Raw genomic sequence first — 11519 nt, 5'->3', positions numbered from 1 at the left:
ACAATTGCTACTTATTTTTGTGGATTGTTAATGGATGAATGTCGATTGTTTAGTTGATTCTGTTTGTAAATAAATAATGCAACATTTTTACATTTTACACAAGCATGAGATTGAAATTACACAGTTTAGTAAGTAGATTCATTTAGAATTGGTATTTCTAGTTATCTATTTTCATCTCTATCTTTTCTTGCATCATATCCTATCGACTTACCTGATTATCAAATTTATCCAATACAATTTAGGAGAAGTGGTTTGCATTTTGCAGCATAATATATAGTGTAGTGTCAAAATATCAAATACATATAGCAATGACCTCATAATAAGATTCATAAACATTTTTATTACATAGTGGTTCTAACCCATAATGCAGTTTAGATCCACCAGGATACACTCAAGTAATAACAATCACACACTTCTAACTTCACACATTACAATCTTATCATAGTAGAAGACAAAAACAACAACATTCACATACCGCTGTTTATTCACTTAGTAATAGTTACTGGCATCAGAGTAGAGTGTGCCAGTTTAGTTGATGCGAATATCAGTTCTTCAATAGGGTTCAAGAAGGCCAGTTTGATCGTGGCAACAAAGGAAAGCAGTGTATTTCTCCATCAATCGATGACACTCAGGGCAACGCATGCCTTCAGGGATTCTACCTGCTGTAATAGGAAACTCGAATCGACAGCAGTAACCCGCTGCAACATGAAGCTTGTCATGATAGTCTGTAAATGACAAATCAAAACCCGTTGTAGGGACATGTTCCTTCCATAGATCAAAGTCAGTAATGGTCTGCAACATGGTGGATCCATGTCCATTAGTTAGAATTTGTGATCCTCTACACAGCAAAGCCCATGATCCGTCCTTATCATAGCTCAGTAGTTTCTTGATCTGTAGCATTATAGGGTCTTGATCATCAGCCCTCTTAAGTTGAATCTTGGAGAACAACATGCTCTCAATTCGTGTCCAGAAGAACCAAATCAGAGTGGTATCTTGCCAGCAGTAACTAAGTTTTTCCACATTGATGATGGCAATCGCCCTACGAACATTTTCCCTTTTTTTGCTTTTTCCAACATACGCCATTTCTAATGGGATTCGTGCAGCTATTGCCATGGCTCTTGCATGGCTTGTGAATTTGCGAATCCACTCAATATCTTCTTCCCCTCCATACAAAAAGATGTATTTGTCATCTCTTATCTAAAACACAGAATACAACCACTCAATAGTCAATATTTAGTATGTATTATAAGAATATAACAAGAAGCAGACTCACCCAGTTAAGAATGGTGGGGTCCATGCCACTGACTAGCAACTCAAGCCTCCAAGTTTCTTCCCTCCACAATGCTTCCTCTCTAGCACTAGTGAAAGGGAATGCATTGCTTCCCCAAATCCACATCATATGAATTGCATTGGGGCTCAACTCCCTTCCCTGTGGGTCCAACACTACGAGTATAGGCTTGCTCCTAAAGCGCCACCTGTCACCAATTGACCTTTTGACTGCCTTATCAATGATGGAAGGGTGGTACACTGAGAACCATGGCATTCTGTTCTTCATCTCTTCAAACTGTTTGTTCATTGCTTCAGTGTACTCTATCGAGGGGTCCACAATAGGCATCCATACGACCTCATACAAAGCATCCAATCGTGTTCCTTGAATTCGTGACTCACTGTAAATTTGCTCAAGAATGGACAGCTCATCACTAGACATGTCTAGCCCTGATATCAGCAACAGCACATTCCTTTTCCTAAGAACTTCTAGGCTGACCTGTAATTATGTAAATTAGAATTTGCGTTTAAATATAAGTTGAATATATGTAAATATAAATCATTGTTCAAACCCTTTTCTTAGTCACGCCATCAAAAAGTGGCAGATTGTCATCCCTTGGACTAATTAAGATCGTGAGGATTTTCATGTTGTCGATATGGACTGTGTCAAATAGCTTATTGAATGAGTTCCTGAAATCCATCTCCCTTCTCTCTCCTACATTATTCGTACAGGAATATAGTTGCCTTAGGGGATTTTTTTTTCCTCTTTATGTGTTGTATGTGTAAAGTGGTAAATGGATAAATACGTTTTAAAAAGAAATTAAAAAAAAGAGTTTGGTTAAAGGGTAACAGCTTAAACAATGAGGTCTTAATGGATAAACACACCCTCCACAAACATAACCCATTAAGCTAATCTGTTTATATTAAGTCATAAAGAAACAACACCTTCATTCGTCTATATATATTAATAACCAATGAACCATGTTGCGATTATTTGTATAAAGCATCAACAACATACCTACAACACGGTGGCAATCTTCGAGTTGTTTCTTGAGAAACTCTTGTAAATGATTAATCTTAAGGATTAAGGTGGAGAGTTCCCATGACTGCAATTCCGAGGATGATATCCTGTACCTGAAGTCAACAAACCTCGTTAGTCAATACACATTCTCATTTCATATAAGATTTTAGACAGTGTATCAAAGTACTGTATTATTTAGTATTTACTCATGTCCCTTGGTAGAGATGCTTGTAATCTGTGCAACACAAGAAACAATCCCTCTAAAACTCCAGTAAACAGCAGTGGGTAGAGTATTCAAAGCTTTAGCCATGGTTGGCACATCAGGAGTAACATACATAGATGGAAGCTCTTTAAACTGCATGATGCATCGAGTTAATTCCAGGACAGAGCGAATGAGTTTATTTAGGATGTCAAATCGAGGTTTCAAAGATGCTGAATTCTCCATGATCATTGGAACTTGTCTTAGAATAGCCATGGAACTTCCAAGTTGGTTTGATGAATAGATTTGAGATAGAAGGCAGAAATCCCCATGGTTGAGAGCAAAAGCTGCAAGTGTCAACACCAGTTTTGCATCCCAGTGGAAGTTTCCTACCATGTGAAATAAGGCGAGAGCGGTTGTGTGTCCATCCCCGATACTTAAGCACCTCAAGGACATCTGAATTATAAACAAATTAAAATTAGTTTATTATTATTTTTTTTTTATCACATTTTGGTTTGTTAGGATGGGAATAGTAATATACCTCGGAAGCAAGTTTTTCGATTACATGTGACAATGAGTTAAGCATCACAACAGTGTTCATTTCGTGGGGTTTGCTGCCCAGTTTGCCCTCGACCTTTCCCACATCTGTATGCTCAGCCTACACCAAATTCAAGAACAACGTGGCGTGTTTTTTATAATGGAATGGAATGAATAACATAATTAATTAAATGGATAATGTTTGGTTGGTTTGAAGGATTATAAATATAATGAAACATTCAAATATGTTTTTTGTTATGTATAGTTAGAAAACTAAGTAAAATTAAACTGATAAATATAGAAAAAGGGTTGCTTCATAAAACAAACTGTAACCAAATTAAAGATATATCGTTAAATAAATTACATTTAAATGTATTTCATATCATTTAATATATATATATATATATATATATATATATATATATATATATTAAATTTATCATCTAAATTTTTTGATAAATAAATAAATAACATGAAATTTAAGAGAAAAAAACATCTACTTATTCTTGGAGAATAAGTAAAAGCTAACTGAAGTTATGAAAATTTTGGAAAACATTAGTATTATTGAAAGGTTATATAAATAAACGAAATTTACAATTATAATATATCATTCCATTCCATCAATGAATGAAAAAGAAAAACCTAATATTGAATGAGTTTCCATGAGGAACGTTCAGTTCTATTCTTCTTCGATTACTGCACACCTAACGCATGTTAGTAATAAAAGTCTTATCAATAGATAAAAAGTGGACATATTGATAAACAAAAATGTTAATACCGATGAAGTGGAATCAACATTAATGGTGGCATATCGGAGTATGTCTTCCACGATGTCGAGAAGTGGTTTGACATCAACATCAGTGCCATCAGGGAGATGGGTATCAACTACTTGCTTCGTGATCACATTGTCATCCGAAGCACTAAAAATGGAGTTCTTTTTACTTCTGTTTTGTTGATGCATCAATGGATTGTGTACAGATGTCGCCATCTGGTTGTGCAACCGGGTGGTATGCATTGTGTTTGCCATTGGATTCACCATTGGGTTCATCATAGGATTTGCCATTGAGTTCATCACGGGCTTGTTTCTGAGACCCATTAACTGCTGCAATGGTTTGCTTGAGAGATCCAGTAGCTGTTGAGCCACTAGATGTGGCTGTTGCTGCTGCATTGGGTTCATTGATGAAGTAGCTAGTCCCTGTTAATGGATTGGTGCTTGTTAAGGGGTTGGTGGTTGTTAAGAACCGTTTGTCGGGTTTAGATGATGGTAATTTGTTGGTGTAAGTGGATAGCTATTGATCCATTTTGATGGAAGAAAGGTGAGGAGGCTATTGGTAGTTTGGTTTTGAGGGTAACCTTGGTTGGGTTTAAAATTTAAATACATGTTAGAAAATGGAATAAAGTGGTAGTCCAGGTATATAGCTGAATCAACTTCCTTGCTTACATTGGAATCAAAAAAAATAAAAACTTGAAACTCAAGATTTGTCTCTTTACACTTTTATCATTTGGAGCCCAGGAATCTAAAACCGCAAAGTTTCAAGCGGTGTGTTTCTTGCATGTGTACTATTTTGGAAAAAATTGTGTTTTGTAAAATATACCCTTATTAAATATCTAAATACCATATTTGTCCGATCTAAATATCATATTTGTCATTTTTAATGTTTTAAAATATGAGATTTGCCAAATCTATTTTTTAAACAGTTTTTATTATTTGATAATCCTTTTTAATATTTTAAAATCATTAAAAAAAATTATAATAATAATAAACAAATGAATCATAATATCCTTGCCTTCTAAATCAAAATAATCCCCTGTTGGGGTATTTCTTAGCACGATCATCTTTAACTCATACTGTGATCATCTTTAACTCATACTGTGATCATCTTTAACCCTTAGCACCATCATTTCTTTTTTCCGACTTCTCGCCAATTATTTGTTGCAATAGGATTATATGCGGAACCAACGTAACAATCCCTTTTAAAATTTACATTTACACTAGTTTAATATATAATTCCATTAGGTTTCTAGGGTTTCAACCATAGTCACATAGTTCGTAGTACGGTCAGGTACGGGAACAGGTAACGAGACCGGGATTCATGAGGTTGGGCGTATCAGGTTCGAGAGGGGTAGGTTCATTTCGGTACGTGTCCGGTATGGCGTACCATTGGTCCCGATACGGTGTACCTGTTTTTAGAACACATATTTAGCAACATATTTCATTTAGAAGTACAATTCCAGCAACATATTTCATTTAGAAGTATAATTCCAGCAATATAGTTCATTTAGAAACAGAATTCCAGCAATATATTTTTATAAACTCAATTCCAACAACATTTTTCATGATTCCATAAATCAAAATACCAAAATACACATATCGTACAGATTACATGCTGGAAATTAAAACAGATTACATGCTGGAAATCAAAAGTTCAAAACAGCAACAGTTTTGTAATAACTCAAAAACACAAACAGGAAGGATAATAGAATAACTGTAGAAGAGAAGAAGAGAAGAAAAGCAGAAATCGGCAAGTGTATTAATGGAAGTCGATGTTACATTGGAATGCAAGAATCATCTAATTGAAGTAGATGAAGTTTATGGTGACGGGGCCTGATTTAACAAGCAAATCGTACCTGGTATCGAGGAATCAAACCAATTGTCGAAGTGTTTTTTTTCTAAATCGTTACTTTTTGGAATCGACATCACCATTCCCGCCCAATCGGTGATCCAATCGCCAACCCAATCGATGAATTGCTGCAATCCAATTCGACAGAAACGCGTTCCCGTCATCGTACCGGGTGATTGCTCGGATCGCCAAAGAGCCGTACCAGAGAGCGTTTCGCATGGCGTTGGAATCAACTCTGTACCCCGTTTGGGTACGAAACGTTCAAAACGTGATACGTGACCACATGAGCGACTCCTGTGACTATGGTTTCAACTTTCAAACGGCACATACAATTGCAAATGAGCATGCAATCAAAGTCTGTTGGAGCTTTACAAAATCCAATGACCGATGGATTTCAATATTCCATCTTAAAACTCATTGCATTTTATTCAAATTCTTGCATTTTCTCTTGGTTAAAAAATAACCGTATGACCCCTACAATTCTACAAGTAAACACCAATTGCCTCTTGCATATCCATCTGCTTTCCTTCTTGTCCCTAAGGGAGGAGGGAGTCGTTCCCATTGAACCCACCGAACCCACTGAACTCACTGCCACATCAGCTTTTCTTTTTGATTTTTCTTCATCTTTCCCAACCCACAACACACAGAAATCCTATCTTTCAAAACCCACTCAATTAAAAAAATATATACAAAATAATCAAGGTAAAATCTTAATTAGCAATAGAGTTATCGCCGGTACCACTTCCTCTTCGACGGGTTGTTTAATTGGTTTCACGAACCCACTTCATCCTCTTTCTCTACTTTCTCTCTCTCATTTTCTCTTATATCATATGTTTTAAGACTTGTACTTTAGTTGTTTAGTATTTTTTTTAATTGAATGGGTTGAGTGGGTTGAAAAAGATATGATTTCCGTACGTTATGGGTTTGGAAAGATGAAGACAAAATCAAAGAGAAAAACTGATGTGGGAGTGGGTTAAGTGGGAACGACTCCCTCCTCCCTAAGGAATCCCAGGTTCCATTCTCTTGGTTAGAAATAACCGTATTCGTAGCACATACACTCAAACGACAAAAGCAATTTTGTTTAATCCAACCACAACTCATTGCCTAAAAGTTGAAATCTATCATCTCTAGCATCCAGAAAATGGAATTAATTTATAGATTGCATTTAAAGGGCGCCAGAGATGCAGAACAAAAACACGTATAGAACAACAAGATCCAGCAAGATAGTATCAGTAGGCATATTTTGGCTATACATGGAATTGAGGGCTCATCAAACATGATAGACGACAGTAAGTTCAATTCATATCAAATTACGCCTGAAACCTCCAAAATTAAAAACACAAAGACGACAGTAAGGCTAAGGGTTGTAGTTTGGATCAAAGACCACATGGTTGATACAAATCTGAATTATTAAGCACTTCCAATTCGATAAATGAAATAAAATTAGGTCATGAAAATTGGTATTTCCGGAAAGTGAAATCAAAAGAGGGGATGTTACCGAAATGAAGATAGATTTTTCTCTTGAATCAATAAGAAATCCAGCAAAAAACAATAACCTGGCATCCTCACCAGATTGAAGAAAATGAAAACTATGTTTTCCTCCGCAGACGCTTCCTCAGCTTCTTCAATTTGTGCTTGTTCATCTTCTTCTTTCTCTTCTTCTTCACACTATCAGCCCAAATCCCTCGTTCATCATCGCCCGAAACGATGTCTTCTTCAGGTACAACATGTTGAATAAACCCAAGTTGAGAAATTGGATTCAAAAAACTCTCAAACGCAAAAGTCGGGTAGAAAGCTGAAAGATGAAAAGGATTAGGGTTTGATTCCTCAGTAGTTTTGGGTAGGCCATTGAAGAAGGGGATCGGAGCGACGGCTAGTCCGGGTTTGGGATCGAGTAAATGGGACGACGGGGAGAGAATTCGTCTGTTTAGATTGGTAATCAGGCTTGTACTTGATTGCTTTTGTCTAACAAGCTTTTGAAGAAAGGAAGCCATTGATGAGAGGTAGAAGAAGAAAACATTAGAAGATTACAATGAAAAATGCCCAAACCCAATAAATAAATAAATAAATAAAATAAAAACTTTGGAGAAAAAATCAAAAAAAAAAAACTGCCCCCATGCAGGATCGAACTACAGACCTCCAGTTTACAAGACTGGCGCTCTACCACTGAGCTATAGGGGCCTTGATGTTCATAAGATGACCACCAGATTTTTAACAATGTCGTTTATACAACTGATTTATAAAGACATATCCATTCAAAATGCCGATTTCTGTTTATTAAATTAAACAAAATGAGTGAAGAGTATGAGATATTTGAGCTCAAAATCAATTTTCAATAAACAAAAATAAGCATCATGTGAATATAATCGTTGAGAAAGGTGCACAACGATTTTGTTACTGGGAATCTCATGTTTATATTTTTGATTTTTTTTGTCGGACACTTTAATCGATATTTTTAAAAGAAAAATTTTGTTTGTGCCGATAGACTTTATCATGTAAACATTGTCTCAATACCTGAAATATTGTGATAAAAAAAATAAGAGAAAATGACAAAAATAGTCATTTACACTAATTGCATTACAAAAATAGCCAAAAAAAATCAAAATTACAAAAATGGCCACCCATTTCGCAGATGAGAAGGTCCCATCTGCGAAATGGGCTTCTCATCTGCGAAAGTACAAGTACCTAAAGAACAGTTGTGCTTTAGGTACCTTTAGGTACTTGTACTTTCGTAGAAGAGAATTTTTTTTTTTTTTTAATATTTTTTCTGTATAAATAGGGTTAATTTCGCAGATGGAATAGGTCCATTTGCAAAATCCTCTCAGTCTATCTGCGAAATGGTGTATCTTTTTGTATTTTTTTTTTTTTTTAAGTTTGAGTATGAAATGAATTGGTTTGACTACGAAATCACGTTTTGACATAATCCTCCATTTTCTTCAAAAACTAGCCAAAATTCCGAGAGAAGCCCAAAGTTAGAGAGAGTTTTTGTGTAGAGAAGGGTGAAAAATGAAGAAAAAAAAATGTTTTTATAGTCAAAATAGAGGGCATTTCGCAGATGAGAAGTAATTTCGCAGATGGGGCTTCTCATCTGCGAAATGGGTGGCCATTTTTGTAATTTCGATTTTTTTTTGTTATTTTTCTAATGCAATTAATGTAAATGGTTATTTTTGTCATTTTCTCAAAAAATAATAATAAAATGACTAAATTGTCCATTAATTTTTATTTACTTTTTTTATATTATAATCATTAATTTAAAGTTTTACAAAACAAGATGGCCCAACACACAATCCCACCCTCATGACATTGATCCTTCCCTTACCTTCATCAAACCACCGCCCCTCAGGCGACCCATCATCTTTTCGGCAAACCCCCTCACCTCACTTTCATCATTCTCATTCTCCTTCCCCCTCCACATTTGCCCAAATTTGCTATGAAGTATGTATAGATATTGTTATATGTTCCATAGTCTCATAAAGTGTTTATTTTTCTTCTAATTCTATCCGGGTGGTATCCGACCTTCACCTAAGTCAATAATACATCAGATATTATCTATAGTATACAAGAAAAACCACGTATCAATTAACATTTTTTCTATGATGGATTTGAGGTTAGATGATTATAATATGTAAGGATCTAGCTCACACCTATAAATTTGACTTCTTCACTAGAAATCATTTGATTAAAAATCAATTATGAGTTTCCATGCATTAATGTCAACATTGTTGTTATATCAACACCTAATATTTATCCAAACTAGGAATAAAAAATTGAAGTTACTCAAAGTATAAATATCATTTGCTAAATCAATTTCCATGAACACAAGAACAAAAAAAGTGTTACTAAGTTGATTAAGTCCTCACACGTCGGTTGTCAAAACTTTTTCAATTCAGTTCAACCTGGTGGCCAAGTTCATGTGGAAAATAACAAAATCAATAAAATTATACCCTAAACATACAGGATTAAAAAATACACAAAAACACTTAAAAAGGGAAAAGAATATTGAAATCGATATTGGTGTAGCGTCGCTAGTAGTCGACGAGAAGAAAAGGAGGATAAAATGGGGATCGATGATAGTGGGAGGTGTCTAGGGTTCAGGTGGTGGTTGAGTGATCGCGAAGTAGCAGGAAATTGAGAGATAAGGGTGTTTCTCAATGAGATTGTAGTGGCAACAAAATCTACCACAACAAATAATGGGGATCAGGGCCATCATTGTCTCCAACATGAAGAAAAGAAAAATAAAGATGAGAATATGAGATAGATCGAAAGGTGAGAGGAGGTAAAGTAACCTTGTATGTCTTTTTCTTTCCTAAAAATCCTTTTCACAAATAATGTAAAGTAAACATACTCTTAAAATGTCCTCGTTATTAATGTGGAAAAAATCTCGTTATGGATCATCGAATCTAAATAATCAACTGTCAATGAGATATTTGTTGTTCGGCAACACACGTTGCTGTAACATGGAATCAACTCTCCTTATTTCCTTATGTACATCAAGATGGGGACCAAATTTGAATATGGTAGTTAAACAAGATTCCTCCTTTCTAAATGACTCGTCTTTCTCACCAAATAAAAGCCATGAACGCTTATGTGCAATTAATTGAGCATCTGATCGAACCTCATGTAACATAACCCCATGACATAGCAAACCACCACCACCCCTCAAAAAAAATTAACCTAGGTATGCCTGTCCAATATTTGAATGCCGTGAGCTTAAATAACGTCACTCGTTATCCTCTTAAACAATCTATAACTCCTCTAACATTACTCGTGAACGCTTTGGAAGTCATCTTCCCACTAAATGATTTGATTTCATGTTATGTTTAATATAAAATGTTAAAGTTTGGTAACACTCATAAACTTGTTTGTGCAGATAGATCTGACATTTTGCAGATGTCATCTTCGAAAATTTAAAATTTATCTAAGAAATAATATTTTATTATATAGATCTGACATTTTTAAAGATAACATCTGTAAAAGTATAAGATCTGTCTAAAAATCATTTTTTTAAATAAATCTAATATTTTTGTAGAAAACATTTAAAACAAATTTAGATTTATTTAAAAAAACGACATTTTCACATAACGTAAACAAATGTTGCTGGCAAAACTTATTGTTGATTGTTGTCATTTACTATTTTCTTTGAAAGAAAATTATCAAATATATTTTTCTTGACAACCTGATGTTTATTTCTAGGTCCAATACGCAGCTAGGTTGCCTATTTCTCGGCTCATCAACGTCATTTTGTTTTTTCACTAATGTCTTGTTTTCATTCAATTTCAGATGTCATCTAAAACTGTGGTTATTTAACTTATTTTAAAGATTTCTCAAATTTTTTTATTATTTCTTAAATTATTTAATGTTCTAAACTCTATTCCCTCGCTGATCCATTTCAAATCAAGGTTTCAGAAATTTGTTTGCGTGAACTGTTTGTCGGAGAAATGCAACAAAATGAAAGATGTGGGGAAAATGAGGGTATACATTCGGTCTTATGATACAAGGTTTGCAGAGAAAATCAACAAAATGAAAGATGAGGGAAAATAAGATGGCGTTGATGTGGTTGGAAAAAAAAATGAAAGTGAAAAGATGGTATACACTCTGGTCTTATAATACAAGGTTTCTAACTTGTTCCTTTTAGCCCTTTGTCATAAATATATTTATTTTTAGGTCCAAAAATTATTATTATTAGTTGCTCTCTTTAAATTTTAAAATATTTTCATTCTAGATTTATAAAATAGTAAAATACAACTATAATATATCAACGAGAAATGGGGCTTACATGTAAACCGTTTGCCGAGAAAAACAACAAAATAGTTAATCGAGAATCCGTTCATTAGGTATCTTCTCCTTTGTATTCCTATTCGTCGAAATTAAGATT

The 11519-nt window shown here is 34.6% G+C and overlaps 1 protein-coding gene and 1 non-coding gene across 4 annotated transcripts; both read right to left on the bottom strand.

Annotated features, from left to right (window-relative positions):
* Positions 1-309: 309 nt before the first annotated feature.
* Positions 310-7735, bottom strand: LOC145087773 (protein SIEVE ELEMENT OCCLUSION B-like). 3 transcript variants are annotated; one of them, XM_079025837.1, is made up of 8 exons: positions 5652-7735; positions 3802-5204; positions 3028-3144; positions 2494-2942; positions 2285-2400; positions 1839-1981; positions 1274-1765; positions 310-1197 (listed from the first exon to the last, which is right to left on the bottom strand). In XM_079025837.1, exons 2-8 carry the CDS (start codon positions 4198-4200, stop codon positions 553-555), a joined length of 2361 nt encoding a protein of 786 aa, XP_078881963.1. In that variant the 5' UTR covers positions 4201-5204; positions 5652-7735; the 3' UTR covers positions 310-552. The 3 variants fall into 3 exon arrangements, with proteins under 3 accessions (XP_078881963.1, XP_078881964.1, XP_078881965.1); XM_079025838.1 differs by lacking the exon at positions 5652-7735 and adding an exon at positions 3666-3719 and having other exon boundaries at positions 3802-3851; XM_079025839.1 differs by lacking the exon at positions 3802-5204 and having other exon boundaries at positions 7214-7727.
* An 18-nt stretch (positions 7736-7753) lies between these two features.
* TRNAT-UGU (transfer RNA threonine (anticodon UGU)) lies at positions 7754-7825 on the bottom strand. Its single transcript has one exon. It is a non-coding gene; the product is annotated as a tRNA-Thr (tRNA).
* Positions 7826-11519: the final 3694 nt, after the last annotated feature.

This window comes from Lactuca serriola, chromosome 2, assembly GCF_051521515.1.
Source record: "Lactuca serriola cultivar US96UC23 chromosome 2, Lser_US96UC23_V15, whole genome shotgun sequence".
In the NCBI taxonomy this organism is placed as follows: Eukaryota; Viridiplantae; Streptophyta; class Magnoliopsida; order Asterales; family Asteraceae; genus Lactuca; species Lactuca serriola.
The sequence above is the reverse complement of the archived record's forward strand: the minus strand, read 5'-3'. Positions and strand labels throughout refer to the sequence as shown.